This window comes from Oncorhynchus gorbuscha, linkage group LG02, assembly GCF_021184085.1.
Source record: "Oncorhynchus gorbuscha isolate QuinsamMale2020 ecotype Even-year linkage group LG02, OgorEven_v1.0, whole genome shotgun sequence".
In the NCBI taxonomy this organism is placed as follows: Eukaryota; Metazoa; Chordata; class Actinopteri; order Salmoniformes; family Salmonidae; genus Oncorhynchus; species Oncorhynchus gorbuscha.
Window position 1 is genome coordinate 111,747,333 of NC_060174.1, and position 22,436 is coordinate 111,769,768.

The 22,436-nt window shown below is 43.6% G+C and overlaps 1 protein-coding gene and 1 non-coding gene across 3 annotated transcripts; both read left to right on the plus strand.

The window, feature by feature from the left end:
* The first annotated feature begins 214 nt into the window (after window positions 1-214).
* Window positions 215-7,475, plus strand: cfap300 (cilia and flagella associated protein 300). Of its 2 annotated transcripts, XM_046331129.1 has the most exons (7): window positions 215-366; window positions 706-787; window positions 887-956; window positions 5,022-5,179; window positions 5,447-5,610; window positions 6,170-6,236; window positions 6,785-7,475. In XM_046331129.1, the coding sequence occupies exons 1-7, from the start codon at window positions 272-274 to the stop codon at window positions 6,914-6,916; spliced, it is 768 nt and encodes a 255-aa protein (XP_046187085.1). In that variant the 5' UTR covers window positions 215-271; the 3' UTR covers window positions 6,917-7,475. The 2 variants fall into 2 exon arrangements, with proteins under 2 accessions (XP_046187085.1, XP_046187093.1); XM_046331137.1 differs by lacking the exon at window positions 6,170-6,236 and having other exon boundaries at window positions 6,785-6,919.
* Window positions 7,476-21,908: 14,433 nt separating this feature from the next.
* On the plus strand, window positions 21,909-21,990 carry trnal-aag. The gene has a single exon. It is a non-coding gene; the product is annotated as a tRNA-Leu (tRNA).
* The last annotated feature ends 446 nt before the right edge of the window (window positions 21,991-22,436 follow it).

A 22,436-nucleotide genomic window follows, 5' to 3' on the forward strand; every position in this document is an offset into this window, starting at 1 on the left:
ACACTGGACAGGTGTATTGAATATATGTAAAAATGCCCATAACAAGCGTTCTAATCACCTGTAAATACACACTGGACAGGTGTAATGTAAAAATTACTTTTGACTCCTAAAATAGCTTGTGAAAAATGTTAATTACAAGTGTTAAGACGAATTCCATGTAGGACGATCTGAACATTTTGGCTTTCCATAGCGCCAGAGAATTTACGAACGCGCCTTTTGGTTGGTTCCGTCGCCATGGTGACCAATAGACATCAACAACCCGACGGTCGACATGGCATCTGAGACTAAGTTTTCCTTCAACCTCCTCCCAACCAAGACATTTTCCTTCCTTCAGGACAAAAGCACGCTACAACTACTCATGAAATGGTTAAGTTATAGATCTTATGGTTTTGTGTCATTTATTTGTCTATGTTTATAGCTAGTTAGCTATAGTTATCAACATCATCCTAGCTAGCTACTGTTACTAACATTAGCCGACCAGCTATGTAGACAAGACAAACTAGCTAGGTATATCAGTGTGTCAGTTCTCTAGTGAAACCAGCTAATGGATTAGTGTGTGTGTGTGTGTGTGTGTGTGTGTGTGTGTGTGTGTGTGTGTGTGTGTGTGTGTGTGTGTGTGTGTGTGTGTGTGTGTGTGTGTGTGTGTGTGTGTGTGTGTGTGTGTGTGTGTGTGTGTGTGTGTGTGTGTGTGTGTGTGTGTGTCAGGTCCATGCTAGGGCGCATCTCAGCCCAGGCCTTCAGCTTTGACCAGAACTTCTACCCATACAACAGCCACGACTTTACTCTGGTGAGTTAACGTACACACACACACGTTTGTTTCCAGGCACTGCACCTTGTAAAGGGCCAATAGTAATGTCTGTGTGTGTGTGTGTGTGTGTGTGTCAAGAGTTTCTTCAGAGACCCCTGTGTGCTGACCAACCTCAGGAAGATGGAGGCTGGAGCCTGGGTTACTCTGGGTATGTCATGTCACCTCTATCACCTCTACTCAGTTAGCAATCCGAAGGCCTGTGTCCCTCCAGAGTGGTCGCACGCTGTGCAATAGTTTTTTTTGCCAATTGCCTCATTCATGGCGTGATATGACAATTTGTCAAGCAGCAGCCTTGGTCCTGCCAGTCACGTGCCGTTTTCCTCACGCAGCCTACCGTCCCTCTCCCAACCCGCTACACTACAGCTGCCAATCGGAGGCAAGATGCTTTTTCAGCGTCAAGCCAATGGCGGCATACTCCCTGTCACCACTTATTTGGATCTATTTGTATTATTTAAGATACGTTGGATGCCATGTTCATTTGAAAAACAGTTGGGTATTTTCTATAAGTATTTATAAATACTGTAAATTATTGTGTGTGTGTGTGTGTATGTGTGCGTGCGTGCGTGCGCGCGCGCGTGCGTGCGTGCGTGCGTGCGTGTGTGTGTGTGTGTGTGTGTGTGTGTAAAATATCAGATAGTGAGGGCCAGTCCTGGTTACCTGGATCAACAGGTGACAAAAAATAAATAGTCAAATCAAATGAAATGTTTTATTGACAGGCTTCTCACACAGTAAAATGGCAACAAAAGTGACATAGTAAAGGAATCAAAGTGACATAGTAAAGGAATCAAAGTGACATAGTAAAGGAATCAAAGTGACATTGTAAAGGAATCAAAGTGACATAGTAAAGGAATCAAAGTGACATAGTAAAGGAATCAAAGTGACATAGTAAAGGAATCAAAGTGACATAGTAAAGGAATTAAAGTGACATAGTAAAGGAATCAAAGTGACATAGTAAAGGAATCAAAGTTACATAGTAAAGGAATCAAAGTGACATAGTAAAGGAATCAAAGTGACATAGTAAAGGAATCAAAGTGACATAGTAAAGGAATCAAAGTGACATAGTAAAGGAATCAAAGTGACATTGTAAAGGAATCAAAGTGACATAGTAAAGGAATCAAAGTGACATAGTAAAGGAATCAAAGTGACATAGTAAAGGAATCAAAGTGACATAGTAAAGGAATCAAAGTGACATAGTAAAGGAATCAAAGTGACATAGTAAAGGAATCAAAGTGACATAGTAAAGGAATCAAAGTGACATAGTAAAGGAATCAAAGTGACATAGTAAAGGAATCAAAGTGACATAGTAAAGGAATCAAAGTGACATAGTAAAGGAATCAAAGTGACATAGTAAAGGAATCAAAGTGACATTGTAAAGGAATCAAAGTGACATAGTAAAGGAATCAAAGTGACATAGTAAAGGAATCAAAGTTACATTGTAAAGGAATCAAAGTGACATAGTAAAGGAATCAAAGTGACATAGTAAAGGAATCAAAGTGACATTGTAAAGGAATCAAAGTGACATAGTAAAGGAATCAAAGTGACATAGTAAAGGAATCAAAGTGACATTGTAAAGGAATCAAAGTGACATAGTAAAGGAATCAAAGTGACATTGTAAAGGAATCAAAGTGACATAGTAAAGGAATCAAAGTGACATAGTAAAGGAATCAAAGTGACATAGTAAAGGAATCAAAGTGACATAGTAAAGGAATCAAAGTGACATTGTAAAGGAATCAAAGTGACATAGTAAAGGAATCAAAGTGACATAGTAAAGGAATCAAAGTGACATTGTAAAGGAATCAAAGTGACATTGTAAAGGAATCAAAGTGACATAGTAAAGGAATCAAAGTGACATAGTAAAGGAATCAAAGTGACATTGTAAAGGAATCAAAGTGACATTGTAAATATAATAAAACTAAATCAAGTAAAGAAACATGCAGATCAAAGGAAATAAGTTAACTTAGATAGCCTATAGGCATCTATACTGAACAAAAATATAAACTCAACATGACAACTTCAACAATTTCATGAGTTACAGTTCATATAAGGAAATAGGTCAATTGAAATCAATTCATTAGGCCCTAATCTATGGAAAATGGCTACCAAGACTATTGCTGATGCCTTGCCTGTTTGATGGCTCGTCAGAGGTCGTAGTGTAATTTCTTATAATTGTCCGGGTTAATGTCCCGCTCCTTGAAAGCGGCAGCTCTAACCGATTGGTCAGTGCGGATGCTGCCTGCAATCCATGGCTTCTGGTTGGGGTATGTATGTACGGTGGTTGGGGTATGTATGTACCACTGAGGAAGTACAGCTCCCGCTCAGCCCAGTCAAAACTGTTCGCTGCCCTGGCCCCCCAATGGTGGAACAAACTCCCTCACGACGCCAGGACAGCGGAGTCAATCACCACCTTCCGGAGACACCTGAAACCCCACCTCTTTAAGGAATACCTAGGATAGGTTAAGTAATCCCTCTCACCCCACCCCCCTAAGTTTTAGATGCACTATTGTTAAGTGACTGTCCCACTGGATGTCATAAGGTGAATGCACCAATTTGTAAGTCGCTCTGGATAAGAGCGTCTGCTAAATGACTTAAATGTAAATGTAAATGTAAATGGAGACAATGTTGTCGATGAACTTATTAATGAAGGAGACTGATGTAAATATTATCGGATGAATTCTGGAACATATTCCAGTCTGTGCTAGCAAAACAGTCCTGTATCTTAGCAACCGCTTCATCGGACCACTTCCGGTACATCCTGTTTGAGTTTTTGCTTGTAAGCAGGAATCAGGAGGATTGCGTTATGGTCTGATTTGCTGAAGGGAAGGCGAGGGAGGGCCTTGTATGCGTTTCTCTGTGTGGAGTAAAGGTGATCTAGAGTTAATGGCAAAGAAGGGGGCCGAGTGATAAATGGCAGATATGTGAGGGCAGAACTAATACACAGGCTCTGACTTCTCACTAAGGGATGGCCAGATGGTGAACTACAAAGCACAAAATGGCCACCCCTACAAGAACTACAGATCCCAAAATAGTCGACCGCCAAAAACGACAATACCCAGAAGCAAAGGGAACGCTAGCAAGGTGGGGCCGACCCACATATTACGGGTCAAGCCACACCAGGAAGAGAGAGAGAGCAAGGAGCTGTGGACCTGTGAACCATTGAGAAAGAGGAAGTGATAATATATCTGATGGATTTACCGTGTATGACCTGGACTGTTTGGACTGTTGGCGGTTTTGGACCCTGATCTACCGAGAATCCGATTTGTGTACCGAACCCTGCTGTCCTGGACCACGCCTGCGGCCTGGGTGGTCTAGAAACAAACATTCGGGCACTGTCCTGTTCGAAAGAGCTCTCTCTGGTGTGATCTTGTTGTCGGCCTTCCACTTAATTGGTTTACAAACTCTCCTAACCCTGAAGAGAATTGTCACATGTTTTTTCGCTTCCAGTTGCACAGGTTACATGCTGGTAAAGATGAGGTAAAACAGATTTCAGTGTTCTGCAATAAAATCACTGGCCATGAGAAATGCTGCATCTGAATGTGCATTTCCTTGTTTGCTTATGGCCCTGTACAGCTCATTGAGTCCTGTCTTAGTGCCAGCATCGGTTTTTGGTAGTAAATAGACCACTATGAAAAATATATCTGAACTCTCCAGGTAAATAGTATGGTCTGCAGCTTATCATGAGGTATTCTAACTCAGACGAGCAAAATCTTGAGACTTTCTTAACATTAGCTATTGTTAACAAAGACACACCCCTCCCTTTCTAGCCTTACCCGAGTCTGCCGTCTGGTCTTGACGATCTTGATGATGCATAGAAAAACTATTAAGTTGTACATCAATGCCCTCGTTCAGCCACGGCTCCAAGAAACAGAGGACATTACCGTTTTTCAGGTGTCGTTGATAAGATAGTCTGGAACGGAGCTCACCCAGTTTGTTCTCCAGTGACTGCACATTTGCCAACAAAACAGTGGTGGGGTAGATGGACGTAGTCTTGTCGTGTCGCGGCCCTTCTTGCCTCTTTAGAGTCCGGGGTAAGCCGAACGGCCAGAGCTGCCAACTTATTGAGGTTAGTGATCGCTGTTCTGATGTCCAGACGCTGTTTTCAGTCATAGGTAATGATGGCAGAGACGTTATGTAAAAAAAGTTAAGATCAGTGTAAAAAAACACGAAATCATTGGTCAGGAGCCTGTCTTCCATCAGTACAGTGTGTGTGTTCCAGAGGGTGAGGTGGTGTGTGTACAGGCAGAGGTAGTGCCGTGCAGTAAGGTCAGTATGGAGATGTTTGACCCTCTCTACTCCAGTGGAATCATCACATCCTCTGGACACATCACCAAATGTTTCCATGACACACACCCTGACTACGACCTACTGAGACAGGTAACATATGCACACAATACACACACACCTTCACAAACACACACACATTAACGCTATTTATGCCACTTAATAGTCTTTATGCTCCTATTATGCTATCATAATGTCGTGTGTGTGTGTGTGTGTGTGTGTGTGTGTGTGTGTGTGTGTGTGTGTGTGTGTGTGTGTGTGTGTGTGTGTGTGTGTGTGTGTGTGTGTGTGTGTGTGTGTGTGTGTGTGTGTGTGTGTGTGTGTGTGTGTGTGTGTGTGTGTGTGTGTGTGTGTGTGTAGATGTTGCAGGAGGATGGCAGTGAGGAGTATGGAGTGATGGAGAGGAGAGAGTTCCTGTTCCTAGTGTTTAAACACATGACTCTGGGAGGAGAGCTGTGTCAGTATGAAGACACCATCAACCCCTACATAGACACCACCAGAACCATTTATAGGGATCTGGTCAGGTATACAGACACAGTACACCACACCATACTCACACCATACACCCCAACATACACCACACCGTACACCACACCATACACCACACCGTACACCACACCATACACCACACCATACACCACACCGTACACCACACCATACACCACACCGTACACACCGTACACCATACACACCATACACCACACCATACACCACACCGTACACCACACCATACACACCATACCGTACACCACACTGTACACCACACCATACACACCATACCGTACACCACACCATACACCACACCGTACACCACACCATACACACCATACCGTATACCACACCGTACACCACACCACACCATACACCGTACACACACACCATACACCACACCATAAACATACACCACACACACCATACCATAAACATACACCGTACAGCACACAAACACACACACATACACACACACCCTATATATACACACCCTAAACACACACCATACACACACACACACACACCATACACCCACACCACACCATACACCCCTGCACTAGTAGATGGTGTCTGTGATGCTTTGTGTTCCAGTGTTCAGAAGAATCCAGAGAGCAAGGAGATCAGTGTGGTTTCCACTGTCATCAAAGTCTCTGCTTTGGTAACATTATATTATTATTACTCTGCTATTGAAAGATAATTATCATCAGACACCATTGGAAATGCAACCTATATTTCCCTTTTGTACTTTAACTATTTGCACATCATTAAAACACTGGGGCGGCAGGGTAGCCTAGTGGTTAGAATGTTGGACTAGTAACCGAAAGGTTGGACCGAAAGGTTGGAAGTTCGAATCCCCGAGCTGACAAGGTACAAATCTGTCGTTCTGCCCCTGAACAGGCAGTTCACTGTTCCCAGGCCGTCATTGAAAATAAGTTTGTTCTTAACTGACTTGCCTGGTAAAATAAAGGTAAAATAATAAATATAGACATATAACACATTTGAAATGTCTCTATTCTTTTGTGTAATGAGTGTAATGTTTACTGTTCAGTTTTTATTGTTTATTTCCCTTTTGTTCATTATCTATTTCACTTGCTTTGACAATGTAAACACAATGTTTCCCATGCCAATAAAGCCCTTTAAATTGAAATGATATTGAAATTGAGAGAGAGAGACTCTCAGCCGTATCTTATCCTGTGTTCTCTTCAGGATGCATCCGGTGTGTGTTACCCAGACAGAGAAGAAGAGGATCAGTCATTCTCCTACCTCATAGTGGACCCCTTCAGAAGACATGTCTATGTGTTCTACCACTGTTATGGAGTAGGCGCCTTCACACTGTAACATACACACACACCAATCCAATGTTTTGGACAATCTGGTAGGGGGAGTGAATGAGTTCCTACTTCAGGGAAAATGAGGAGAAGCTGAGTTGGTCTATTGTCTCAGTAAGTGGCCTGCTAGGATGGACTGTTCCGTCTACAACTACTGTCGGACTGTTCCGTCTACAGCTACTGTCTGACTGTTCCGTCTACAACTACTGTCTGACTGTTCCGTCTACAACTACTGTCTGACTGTTCCGTCTACAACTACTGTCTGACTGTTCCGTCTACAGCTACTGTCTGACTGTTCCGTCTACAACTACTGTCTGACTGTTCCGTCTACAACTACTGTCTGGCTGTTCCGTCTACAACTACTGTCTGACTGTTCCGTCTACAACTACTGTCTGACTGTTCCGTCTACAGCTACTGTCTGACTGTTCCGTCTACAGCTACTGTCTGACTGTTCCATCTACAACTACTGTCTGACTGTCCCAATACTCCAGATGTAATGCATCTCTTCACACTATTGATGGTCTTGTCCTTTTGTGTTTATCAATAAAATGATTGTTGTGAAAATGTTATTTCTATCAATGATTTTATTTGTATATAATGTCTATATATCTATGACTCTCCTAACTTTACAGCTAGTTAGGATGTCACTTTGGATTGGATTGATATACCAGTCATTGTTTAATCTTGATTTATCTAGGCAAGTCAGTTAAGAACACATTTTTATTTACAATGACGGCCTACCCCGGCCAACCCCTAACCCAGATGATGCTGGGCCAATTGTGCGCCGCCCTGTGGGACTCCCAATCACGGCCGGTTGTGATACAGCCTGGAATCGAACCAGGGTCTGTAGTGACGCCTCTTCTATAATATATTAGTGATTTGTTTGAATTATAGTCATACAACAATAATATGCATATGTTTTACAGGAATGCACCAGTATGTATTGTGTTACACCAGTAACGTCAGCATCCTAAACAGAGATTTCTCCTTATAATTAGGTATAAATCAACTTCACTGATGTAGGCGGTCTCTCTATTATGGAGAACCAAATGAACTCATTAATGAACTCATTAAATCAAATCTAATTTTATTTGTCACATACACATGGTTAGCAGATGTTAATGCGAGTGTAGCGAAATGCTTGTGCTTCTAGTTCCGACAATGCAGTGATAACCAACAAGTAATCTAACTAACAATTCCAAAACTACTGTCTTATACACAGTGTAAGGGGATAAAGAATATGTACATAAAGATATATGAATGAGTGATGGTACAGAGCAGCATAGGCAAGATACAGTAGATGGTGTCGAGTACAGTATATACATATGAGATGGGTATGTAAACAAAGTGGCATAGTTAAAGTGGCTAGTGATACATGTATTACATAAGGATGCAGTCGATGATATAGAGTTCAGTATATACGTATGCATATGAGATGAATAATGTAGGTTAAGTAACATTATATAAGGTAGCATTGTTTATAGTGGCTAGTGATATATTTACATCATTTCCCATCAATTCCCATTATTAAAGTGGCTGGAGTTGAGTCAGTGTCAGTGTGTTGGCAGTAGCCACTCAATGTTAGTGGTGGCTGTTTAACAGTCTGATGGCCTTGAGATAGAAGCTGTTTTTCAGTCTCTCGGTCCCAGCTTTGATGCACCTGTACTGACCTCGCCTTCTGCATGATAGCGGGGTGAACAGGCAGTGGCTCGGGTGGTTGTCGTTCCCATAGCAACGATAAAAACATTCCCTAACCAGAAACCGTGGATTGATGGCAGCATTCGCGTGAAACTGAAAGCGCAAACCACTGCTTTTAATCAGGGCAAGGTGTCTGGCAACATGACTGAATACAAACAGTGCAGCTATTCCCTCCGCAAGGCTATTAAACAAGCTAAGCGTCAGTACAAAGACAAAGTGGAATCTCAATTCAATGGCTCAGACACAAGAGGCATGTGGCAGGGTCTACAGTCAATCATGGACTACAATATGAAATCCAGCCCAGTCACGGACCAGGATGTCTTGCTCCCAGGCAGACTAAATAACTTTTTTGCCCGCTTTGAGGACAATACAGTGCCACTGACACGGCCTGCAACGGAAACATGCGGTCTCTCCTTCACTGCAGCCGAGGTGAGTAAGACATTTAAATGTGTTAACCCTCGCAAGACTGCAGGCCCAGACGGCATCCCCAGCCGCGCCCTCAGAGCATGCGCAGACCAGCTGGCCGGTGTGTTTACGGACATATTCAATCAATCCCTATACCAGTCTGCTGTTCCCACATGCTTCAAGAGGGCCACCATTGTTCCTGTTCCCAAGAAAGCTAAGGTAACTGAGCTAAACGACTACCGCCCCGTAGCACTCACTTCCGTCATCATGAAGTGCTTTGAGAGACTAGTCAAGGACCATATCACCTCCACCCTACCTGACACCCTAGACCCACTCCAATTTGCTTACCGCCCAAATAGGTCCACAGACGATGCAATCTCAACCACACTGCACACTGCCCTAACCCACCTGGACAAGAGGAATACCTATGTGAGAATGCTGTTCATCGACTACAGCTCGGCATTCAACACCATAGTACCCTCCAAGCTCGTCATCAAGCTCGAGACCCTGGGTCTCGACCCCGCCCTGTGCAACTGGGTACGGGACTTCCTGACGGGCCGCCCCCAGGTGGTGAGGGTAGGCAACAACATCTCCTCCCCGCTGATCCTCAACACGGGGCCCCACAAGGGTGCGTTCTGAGCCCTCTCCTGTACTCCCTGTTCACCCACGACTGCGTGGCCACGCACGCCTCCAACTCAATCATCAAGTTTGCGGACGACACAACAGTGGTAGGCTTGATTACCAACAACGACGAGACGGCCTACAGGGAGGAGGTGAGGGCCCTCGGAGTGTGGTGTCAGGAAAATAACCTCACACTCAACGTCAACAAAACTAAGGAGATGATTGTGGACTTCAGGAAACAGCAGAGGGAACACCCCCCTATCCACATCTATGGAACAGTAGTGGAGAGGGTAGCTAGTTTTAAGTTCCTCGGCATACACATCACAGACAAACTGAATTGGTCCACTCACACTGACAGCGTCGTGAAGAAGGCGCAGCAGCGCCTATTCAACCTCAGGAGGCTGAAGAAATTCGGCTTGTCACCAAAAGCACTCACAAACTTCTACAGATGCACAATCGAGAGCATCCTGGCGGGCTGTATCACCGCCTGGTACGGCAACTGCTCCGCCCACAACCGTAAGGCTCTCCAGAGGGTAGTGAGGTCTGCACAACGCATCACCGGGGGCAAACTACCTGCCCTCCAGGACACCTACACCACCCGTTGTTACAGGAAGGCCATAAAGATCATCAAGGACATCAACCACCCGAACCACTGCCTGTTCACCCCGCTATCATCCAGAAGGCGAGGTCAGTACAGGTGCATCAAAGCTGGGACCGAGAGACTGAAAAACAGCTTCTATCTCAAGGCCATCAGACTGTTAAAAAGCCACCACTAACATTGAGTGGCTGCTGCCAACACACTGTCATTGAAACTGACCCAACTCCAGCCATTTTAATAATGGGAATTGATGGGAAATTATGTAAATATATCACTAGCCACTTTAAACAATGCTACCTTATATAATGTTACTTACCCTACATTATTCATCTCATATGCATATGTATATACTGTACTCTACATCATTGACTGCATCCTTATGTAACACATGTATCACTAGCCACTTTAACTATGCCACTTTGTTTACTTTGTCTACACACTCATCTCATATGTATATACTGTACTCGTTACCATCTACTGTATGCTGCTCTGTACCATCACTCATTTATATATCCTTATGTACATATTCCTTATCCCCTTACACTGTGTATAAGACAGTAGTTTTGGAATTGTTAGTTAGATTACTTGTTGGTTATCACTGCATTGTCGGAACTAGAGGCACAAGCATTTCGCTACACTCGCATTTAACATCTGCTAACCATGTGTATGTGACAAATAAAATTTGATTTGATTTGATTTGTTGTCCTTGATGATCTTTATGGCCTTCCTGTAACATCGGGTGGTGTAGGTGTCCTGGAGGGCAGGTAGTTTGCCCCCGGTGATGCGTTGTGCAGACCTCACTACCCACTAACCCTTACGGTTGAGGGCGGAGCAGTTGCCGTACCAGGCGGTGATACAGCCCGCCAGGATGCTCTCGATTGTGCATCTGTAGAAGTTTGTGAGTGCTTTTGGTGACAAGCCGAATTTCTTCAGCCTCCTGAGGTTGAAGAGGCGCTGCTGCGCCTTCTTCACGATGCTGTCTGTGTGAGTGGACCAATTCAGTTTGTCTGTGATGTGTATGCCGAGGAACTTAAAACTTGCTACCCTCTCCACTACTGTTCCTTCGATGTGGATAGGGAGGTGTTCCCTCTGCTGTTACCTGAAGTCCACAATCATCTCCTTAGTTTTGTTGACGTTGAGTGTGAGGTTATTTTCCTGACACCACACTCCGAGGGCCCTCACCTCCTCCCTGTAGGCCGTCTCGTCGTTGTTGGCAATCAAGCCTACCACTGTTGTGTCGTCCGCAAACTTGATGATTGAGTTGGAGGCGTGCGTGGCCACGCAGTCGTGAGTTAAATAAAGTTCGTTCAGAGCTATCGATGTGTCTGCTTGGGGGGGGGATATATACGGCTGTGATTATAATCGAAGAGAATTCTCTTGGTAGGTAATGCGGTCTACATTTGATTGTGAGGAATTCTAAATCAGGTGAACAGAAGGATTTGAGTTCCTGTATGTTTCTTACATCACACCATGTCTCGTTAGCCATAAGGCATACGCCCCCACCCCTCTTCTTACCAGAAAGATGTCTGTTTCTGTCGTCGCCATGCGTGGAGAAACCCGTTGGCTGCACCGCATCGGATAGCGTCTCTCCAGTGAGCCATGTTTCCGTGAAGCAAAGAACGTTACAGTCTCTGATGTCCCTCTGGAATGCTACCCTTGCTCGGATTTCATCAACCTTGTTGTCAAGAGACTGGAAATTGGCAAGAAGAATGCTAGGGAGTGGTGCACGGTGTGCCCGTCTCCGGAGTCTGACCAGGAGACCGCCTCGTTTCCCTCTTTTTCTGAGTCGTTTTTTGGGGTCGCAGCATGGGATCCATTCCGCTGTCCTGTTTGAAAGGCAGAACACAGGATCCGCGTCGCATAAAACATATTCTTGGTCGTACTGATGGTGAGTTGACGCTGATCTTATATTCAGTAGTTAGTTATATTCAGTACTTCTCGACTGTATGTAATGAAACCTAAGATGACCTGGGGTACTAATGTAAGAAATAACACGTAAAAAAACAAAAAACTGCATAGTTTCCTAGGAACGCGAAGCGAGGCAGCCATCTCTGTCGGCGCCGGAACATTAACCACAACTCCTTCTACTACTACTACTACACCAGAGCATCAAACCCCAACTCCTTCTACTACTGTACCAGAGCATCAAACCCCAACTCCTTCTACTACTGTACCAGAGCATCAAACCCCAACTCCTTCTACTACTGTACCAGAGCATCAAACCCCAACTCCTTCTACTACAGTACCAGAGCATCAAACCCCAACTCCTTCTACTACTGCTACTGTACCAGAGCATCAAACCCCAACTCCTTCTACTACTACTGTACCAGAGCATCAAACCCCAACTCCTTCTACTACTGTACCAGAGCATCAAACCCCAACTCCTACTACTGTACCAGAGTATCAAACCCCAACTCCTTCTACTACTGTACCAGAGCATCAAACCCCAACTCCTTCTACTACTACTGTACCAGAGCATCAAACCCCAACTCCTTCTACTACTGTACCAGAGCATCAAACCCCAACTCCTTCTACTACTGTACCAGAGCATCAAACCCCAACTCCTTCTACTACAGTACCAGAGCATCATACCCCAACTCCTTCTACTACTGTACCAGAGCATCAAACCCCAACTCCTTCTACTACTGTCCAGAGCATCAAACCCCAACTCCTTCTACTACTGTACCAGAGCATCAAACCCCAACTCCTTCTACTACTGTACCAGAGCATAAAACCCCAACTCCTTCTACTACTACTGTACCAGAGCATCAAACCCCAACTCCTTCTACTACTGCTACTGTACCAGAGCATCAAACCCCAACTCCTTCTACTACTACTGTACCAGAGCATCAAACCCCAACTCCTTCTACTACTGTACCAGAGCATAAAACCCCAACTCCTACTACTGTACCAGAGCATCAAACCCCAACTCCTTCTACTACTGTACCAGAGCATCAAACCCCAACTCATTCTACTACTGTACCAGAGCATCAAACCCCAACTCCTTCTACTACAGTACCAGAGCATAAAACCCCAACTCCTTCTACTACTGTACCAGAGCATCAAACCCCAACTCCATCTACTACTGTACCAGAGCATCAAACCCCAATTCCTTCTACTACTGTACCAGAGCGTCAAACCCCAACTCCTTCTACTACTACTGTACCAGAGCATCAAACCCCAACTCCTTCTACTACTGTACCAGAGCATCAAACCCCAACTCCTTCTACTACTGTACCAGAGCATCAAACCCCAACTCCTTCTACTACAGTACCAGAGCATCAAACCCCAACTCCTTCTACTACTGTACCAGAGCATCAAACCCCAACTCCTTCTACTACTGTCCAGAGCATCAAACCCCAACTCCTTCTACTACTGTACCAGAGCATCAAACCCCAACTCCTTCTACTACTGTACCAGAGCATCAAACCCCAACTCCTTCTACTATTACTACTGTACCAGAGCATCAAACCCCAACTCCTTCTACTACTGTACCAGAGCATCAAACCCCAACTCCTTCTACTACTGTACCAGAGCGTCAAACCCCAACTCCTTCTACTACTGTACCAGAGCATCAAACCCCAACTCCTTCTACTACTACTGTACCAGAGCATCAAACCCCAACTCCTTCTACTACTGTACCAGAGCATCAAACCCCAACTCCTTCTACTACTGTACCATTGCATCAAACCCCAACTCCTTCTACTACTACTGTACCAGAGCATCAAACCCCAACTCCTTCTACTACTACTGTACCAGAGCATCAAACCCCAACTCCTTCTACTATTCCTACTGTACCAGAGCATCAAACCCCAACTCCTTCTACTACTGTACCAGAGCATCAAACCCCAACTCCTTCTACTACTGTACCAGAGCATCAAACCCCAACTCCTTCTACTACTACTGTACCAGAGCATCAAACCCCAACTCATTCTACTACTGTACCAGAGCATCAAACCACAACTCCTTCTACTACTACTGTACCAGAGCATCAAACCCCAACTCCTTTCTACTATTCCTACTGTACCAGAGCATCAAACCCCAACTCCTTCTACTACTGTACCAGAGCATCAAACCCCAACTCCTTCTACTACTGTACCAGAGCATCAAACCCCAACTCCTTCTACTACTACTGTACCAGAGCATCAAACCCCAACTCATTCTACTACTGTACCAGAGCATCAAACCACAACTCCTTCTACTACTACTGTACCAGAGCATCAAACCCCAACTCCTTCTACTATTCCTACTGTACCAGAGCATCAAACCCCAACTCCTTCTACTACTGTACCAGAGCATCAAACCCCAACTCCTTCTACTACTGTACCAGAGCATCAAACCCCAACTCCTTCTACTACTACTGTACCAGAGCATCAAACCCCAACTCCTTCTACTACTACTACTGTACCAGAGCATCCAACCCCAACTCCTTCTACTACTGTACCAGAGCATCAAACCCCAACTCCTACTACTACTACTACACCAGAGCGTCAAACCCCAACTCCTTCTACTACTGTACCAGAGCATCAAACCCCAACTCCTTCTACTACTGTACCAGAGCATCAAACCCCAACTCCTTCTACTACTGTACCAGAGCATCAAACCCCAACTCCTTCTACTACTGCTACTGTACCAGAACATCAAACTAGGAACGAGAAGCGAGGCGCCCATCTCTGTCGGCGTCGGAACATTAACCCCAACTCCTTCTACTACTGCTACTGTACCAGAACATCAAACTAGGAACGCAAAGCGAGGCGGCCATCTCTGTCGGCGCCGGAACATTAACCCCAACTCCTTCTACTACTGCTATTGTACCAGAACATCAAACTAGGAACGCGAAGTGAGGCGGCCATCTCTGTCGGCGCCGGAAGTCCAGAGTTATTGTATTTTGTTGAATTTATATAACATTCCAAACTTGTTATGCATTATCTGACCCAGATATGGCATAATTCAACTATTTGTATCTGTTTGCATCAGTTTCAATGCAGGACTTTTATTTTGAAGGCTAACCACAAATTCCACTATTGTGACTAGCTTCACATAGGTTGCTCGGCGGTACTGGCCGCTGCTGAAAATGAGAATGTCCTGCTTTTCCGTGTGGACTAGGCATTAATTGAAAACTTAGTCAGCTAGCTGCTACAAGGGACACAGAAAGAGACGGGTTAATGCAGGGGTTTACCGGGGCGGAAGCTAATCTAAATATATTTTAGATTCTTCAAAGTAGCAACCCTTGATGACAGCTTTGCACACTCTTGGCATTCTCTCAACCAGCTTCATGAGGAAGTCACCTGGAATACTTTTCCAACTGTCTTGAAGGAGTTTCCACATATGCTGAGCACTTGTTGGCTGCTTTTCCTTTACTCTGCAGTCCAACTCATTCCAAACCTTCTCAATTTGGTTGAGGTCAGGGGATTGTGGAGGCCAGGTCATCTGATGCAGCACTCCATCACTCTCTTTCTTGGTCAAATAGCCCTTACACAGCCTGGGTCATTGTCCTGTTGAAAAACAAATGATAGTCTGACGAATTCCAAACCAGATGGGATGGCATATCGCTGCAGAATGCTGTGGTAGCCATGCTTGTTAAGTGTGCCTTAAATTCTAAATAAATCACAGTGTCACCAGCAAAGCACTATCACACCACCTCCTCCATTCTTCACGGTGGGAACTACACATGGGGAGATCATCCATTTACCTACTCTGCGTTTCACAACGACACCACACCTCCTCCTCCATGCTTCACGGTGGGAAATACACATGGGGAGATCATCCATTTACCTACTCTGCGTCTCACAAAGACACAGAGTCTCAAATTACTACTCATAAGGCCAGAGGACAGATTTTCACCGGTCTAATGTCAATTGCTTGTGTTTCTTGGCACAAGCAAGTCTAATTCTAATTGGTGTCCTTTAGTAGTGGTTTCTTTGCAGATATTCGACCAAAAAGGCCTGATTCACACAGTCTCCTCTGAACAATTGATGTTAAAATGTGTCTGTTACTTGAACTCTGTCAAACATTTATTTGGGCTGCATTTTCTGAGAATGGTAACTCTAGTGAACTTATCCTCTGCAGCAGAGGTAACTCTGCGTCTTCCTTTCCTGTGGCGGTCCTCATGAGAGCCAGTTTCATCATAGCGCTTGATGGTTTTTGCGACTGCACTTGAAGAAACTTTCAAAGTTCTTGAAAAATCCGTATTGACTGACCTTCATGTCCTAAAGTAAGGTTGGACTGACCTTCATGTCCTAAAGTAAGGATGGACTGACCTTCATGTCCTAAAGTAAGGATGGACTGACCTTCATGTCCTATAGTAATGATGGACCGACCTTCATGTCCTAAAGTAAGGATGGACTGTCATTTCTCTTTGCTTGAGCTGTTCCTTCCACAATATGGACTTGGTCTTTTACCAAAGGGTGGCGAATATCAATCTCAAATATAAAATATTGATAGCTTTTTGGTTACTACATGTTTTGGTTACTACACATTACATATTTCTTATTTACATAGTTTTGATGTATTCAATATTATTCTACAATGTAGATAATAATAAAAAATAACTTGTTAGGAACCCCTCGACAACATCCGCTGAAAAGGCAGAGCGCGAAATTAAAAAATATATTTTAGAAATAGTTAACTATCAAACATTCACATGTGCAATACACCACATTAAAGCTTGACTTCTTGTTAATCTACACATGGTGTCCGATTTCAAAAATGCTTTACAGCGAAAGCACACCATATGATTATGTTAGGTCAGAGCCTAGTCACAAAAACACATACAGCCATTTTCCAGCGAAAGACAGGAGTCACAAAAAGTAGAAATAGAGATCAAATGAATCACTAACCTTTGTTGATCTTCATCAGATGACACTCATAGGACTTCATGTTACACAATACATGTATATTTTGTTCGGTAAAGTTCATATTTATATCCAAAAATCTGAGTTTACATTGGCGCGTTATGGTCATTAATGTTGTGCCTCGAAAACCGGCATATTTTCAGAGAGTCACATCTATTTACAGAAATACTCATAATAAACTTTGATAAGAGATACAAGTATTATGCACAGAATTATAGATAAACTTCTCCTTAATGCAACCGCTGTGTCAGAGTTTTTAAAAACTTTACGGAAAAAAGCACACCATACAATAACCTGAGTACATCTCTCAGACACAAAAACAAGCCAAACATATCTGCCATGTTGTAGTCAACAGAAGTCAGAAATAACATTATAAATATTCACTTAGCTTTGATGATCTTCATCAGAATGCACTCCCAGGAATCCCAGTTCCACAATAAATGTTTGATTTGTTCGATCAAGTCCATATCTATGTCCAAATACCTCCTTTTTGTTTGTGCGTTTAGCCCAGTAATCAAATTTCATAAGGCGCGATCACTAGGTGCAGACGAAAAGTCAAAAAGTTCCGTTACATTCCGTAGAAACATGTCAAACGATGTATATAATCAATCTTTAGGATGTTTTTATCATAAATCTTCAATAATGTTACAACCGGAGAATTCCTTTGTCTTTAGAATTGCAATGGAACGCAAGCTACCTCTCACGTGAACGAGCGTGGTCAGCTCATGGCACTCTTGGAGAGATCTTACTCAACCCCTCTCATTCGCCCCCCACTTCACAGTTGAAGCCTCAAACAAGGTTCTAAAGACTGTTGACATCTAGTGGAAGCCTTAGCAAGTGCAATTTGACCCCATAGACACTGTATATTCGATAGGCAATGAGTTGAAAAACGACAAACCTCAGATTTCCCACTTCCTGGTTGGATTTTTCTCAGGTTTTTGCCTGCCATATGAGTTCTGTTATACTCACAGACATCATTCAAGTTTTAGAAACTTCAGAGTGTTTTCTATCCAATACTACTAATAATATGCATATATTAACATCTGGGCCTGAATAGCAGGCACTTTACTCTGGGCACGCTTTTCATCCGAATGTGAAAATGCTGCCCCCTAACCCAAACAGGATGAATAAAATCCCTTGAATTAGTAGGTGTTCTAAAACTTTTGACCAGTAGTGTATTTCTTGAAACATTCATGAAAATAGTCATGGCCTCTAAACCTTCAAGCTGCATACTGGACCCTGTTCTAACTAATCTACTGAAAGAGCTGCTTCCTGTGGTTGGTCTTCCTATGTTGAACATAATAAACGTCTCTCTATCCACCGGATGTGTACCAAATTCACTAAAAGTTGCAGTAATAAAGCCTCTTGAAAAAGCCAAACCTTGACCAAGAAAATGTAAAAAACTATCTGCCTATATCATATCTCCCATTCCTCTCAATTAAAATAAAAGCTGTTTCCTAAAGACAAATAATGTAAACAAAACACTTCAGTCTGGCTTTAGACCCCATCATAGGTCTGAGACTGCACTTTTGAAGGTGGTAAATTACCTTTTAAATGTGTCAGACCGAGGCTCTGCATCGGTCCTCGTGCTCCTAGACTTTAGTGCTGCTTTTGACACCATCGATCACCACATTCTTTTGGAGAGATTGGATACCCAAATTGGTCTACACGGACAAGTTCTGGCCTGGTTTAGATCTTATCTGTCGGAAAGATATCAGTTTGTCTCTGTGGATGGTTTGTCCTCAGACAAATGAGTTGTACATTTCGGTGTTCCTCAAGGTTCTGTTTTAGGACCACTATTGTTTTCACTGTATTGTGTTAGACCAGCGCAGGGGGTTTGGTCAAGACATTAACATAGATCAGACACGGACAGAGTATGATTAGCTCGGTTTCAAGGGTGTTTATTAAATAATAATAAAAAATAAATAAATAAAAGGTCTCCCCCATGAGACCCTCTCCGGGATACCTTCTCCTGGGCTCCGGGTCTTCCTGCATCCTGTCACACAAACTCAATTCCATCGGCTTAGCTCGGGTAACCGTATCCAACCACATGGAAGTCACCTCACTTCCCCTAGTCCTCACTCTGTGTACGGCCCTTCTGGCAACATTATGGGCCTCACACAGCTGGTGAGAAATTCGCCCTTGATTACTCACTAGCTCCCAATCAGCCCCAATTAGTCCTGTCCGGAGAGCTCGTCGAGACCTGGCACGTCCAGCAGATGGAGCCACCGCCTCGTGATGTATACTCCATCTGTTACCAGGCGTCGATGAGCCTCCCCCTGGTGGCTGACCTGCTGTATGCCACAATATATTCTATATCTAGGTGATGTCATTCGGACACACAATGTCCACTTTCACTGCTATGCGGACAATACAACTGTACATTTTGATTAAATATAGTGAAGCCCCAAAATTGCCCTCCCTGTAAGCCTGTGTCTCAAACATAAGGAAGTGGATGGCAGCAAATGTTTTACTTTTAAACTCGGACAATACAGAGATGCTTGTTCAAGGTCCCAAGAAACAAAGAGATCTTCTGTTGAATCTGACAATTAATCTTAATGGTTGTACAGTCGTCTCAAATAAAACTGTGAAGGACCTCTGCGTTACTCTGGACCCTGAACTCTCTTTTGATAAACATATCAATACTTTTTCAAGGACAGCTTTTTTTCCATCTTCGTAACATTGCAAAAATCAGAAACTTTTTGTCCCAAAATTATTCAGAAAAGCTAATACATGCTTTTGTCACTTCTAGGTTAGACTACTGTTGCGCAGCAACTCACTGCCTTCCTGAAGACAAACAATGTATACGAAATGCTTCAGTCTGGTTTTAGACCCCATCATAGCACTGAGACGGCACTTGTGAAGGTGGTAAATGACATTTTAATGGCATCGGACCGAGGCTCTGCATCTGTCCTCGTGCTCCTAGACCTTTGTGCTGCTTTTGATACCATCGATCACCACATTCTTTTGGAGAGATTGGAAACCCAAATTGGTCTACACGGACATGTTCTGGCCTGGTTTAGATCTTATCTGTCAGAAAGATATCAGTTTGTCTCTGTGAATGGTTTGTCCTCTGACAAATCAACTGTAAATTTCGGTGTTCCTCAAGGTTCCGTTTTAGGACCACTATTATTTTCACTATACATTTTACCTCTTGGGGATGTTATTCGAATACATAATGTTAACTTTCACTGCTATGCGGATGACACACAGCTGTACATTTCAATGAAACATGGTGAAGCCCCAAAATTGCCCTCGCTAGAAGCATGTGTTTCAGACATAAGGAAGTGGATGGCTGCAAACTTTCTACTATTAAACTCGGACAAAACAGAGATGCTTGTTCTATGTCCCAAGAAACAAAGAGATCTTCTGTTGAATCTGACAATTAATCTTAATGGTTGTACAGTCGTCTCAAATAAAACTGTGAAGGACCTCGGCGTTACTCTGGACCCTGATCTCTCTTTTGAAGAACATATCAAGACCATTTCGAGGACAGATTTTTTCCATCTACGTAATATTGTAAAAATCAGAAACTTTCTGTCCAAAAATGATGCAGAAAAATGAATCCATGCTTTTGTCACTTCTAGGTTAGACTACTGCAATGCTCTACTTTCCGGCTACCCGGATAAAGCACTAAATAAACTTCAGTTAGTGCTAAATACGGCTGCTAGAATCCTGACTAGAACCAAAACATTTTTGATCATATTACTCCAGTGCTAGCCTCTCTACACTGGCTTCCTGTCAAAGCAAGGGCTGATTTCAAGGTTTTATTGCTAACCTACAAAGCATTACATGGGCTTGCTCCTACCTATCTCTCTGATTTGGTCCTGCCGTACATACCTACACGTACGCTACGGTCACAAGACGCAGGCCTCCTAATTGTCCCTAGAATTTCTAAGCAAACAGCTGGAGGCATTTTCTATTCAATAATAATTATTATATACATATATTAGCAATTTTTGACAGATTTTTTTTTCTGTTTACTATGGGCACGCAATTCCTCCAAAGGGGGCAGTAGTCAGCCCTATCTTTAACAGGTTTTAAGGCTCCAGTCTCTAAGCAGGCGTGGGTTCAAATCCCACCACTGCCATCTTTATTGAGCTTGTTTGCGCAAGCTATCACATGTTCTGCTTTATTTCAGGGTTTTTACTTTCATGTCGCCCATGCAAGGGAGAAAAGAAGCAATGTTGTGTGTCACGGATGGGGTTCCAACTCGATAGTGTAGTCCATCGCCTTAACCAACCAGCCACCAAGTCCTGTGCTCCCGCGGTGGCAGTTGCACCTCCTACCGGTGGTTGTTCACATCAAATCCTTGATTGGAAAAAAGGAAAGTTGTGATGGTCTGTGCGACGACCAAGCAGTCCATTTTAACAGTTGGTACTGTGGCCGAGCTGTCCAGAGAACTGGATTTAAGGACCCAGTCTTTCGGAGGTTTGGGTTCAAAGTCCACCGCTGCAAGTTTTTCTCAACAGAAAACTGTAATGTAGTTTCAAACAAGGCCACCAAGAACACCGGACAAATAAAGGGAATCCAGCCTTTACCCTAAATCCCACGTCTGTTATTGCAATTATCTGCTGTGTTTTTCTAATTCAATCTGCTTCAGACATAAAAGCAGAAACTATTTCTAAGTTTATACAATGGAAGAAAGAGCAACATCAGATAAATTAAGATTTTTAAAAAGAAAATCAAAAAAAGATGAAGGACGCAAGAGCAACATGAGAAACATAAAGATTTTAAAGAAGAAAATGAAAAAGAAGACTAAAATACAAGGAAGTGCAGACGCTCTAGGTAACTGACAAGAAAGTGTGAATAGTTTGCCAGAGCTGGGTAGTGTGGCTGAGCGGTCTAAGGCGCTGGATTAAGGCTCCAGTCTCTAAGGCGACGTGGGTTCAAATCCCACCGCTGCCATCTTTATTGAGCTTGTTTGCGCAAGCTATCACATGTTCTGCTTTATTTCAGGGTTTTTACTTTCATGTCGCCCATGCAAGGGAGAAAAGAAGCAATGTTGTGTGTCACGGATGGGGTTCCAACTCAATAGTGTAGTCCATCGCCTTAACCAACCAGCCACCAAGTCCTGTGCTCCCGTGGTGTGAGTTGCACCTCCTACAGAGCTCTCCTATAGAGCTCCATTTTTATGGAACGGTCTGCCTACCCATGTCAGAGACGCAAACTCGGTCTCAACCTTTAAGTGTTTACTGAAGACTCATCTCTTCAGTGGGTCATATGATTGAGTGTAGTCTGGCCCAGGAGTGGGAAGGTGAACGGAAAGGCTCTGGAGCAACGAACCGCCCTTGCTGTCCCTGCCTGGCCGGTTCCCCTCTGCTTCTAACCCTATTACAGGGGCTGAGTCACTG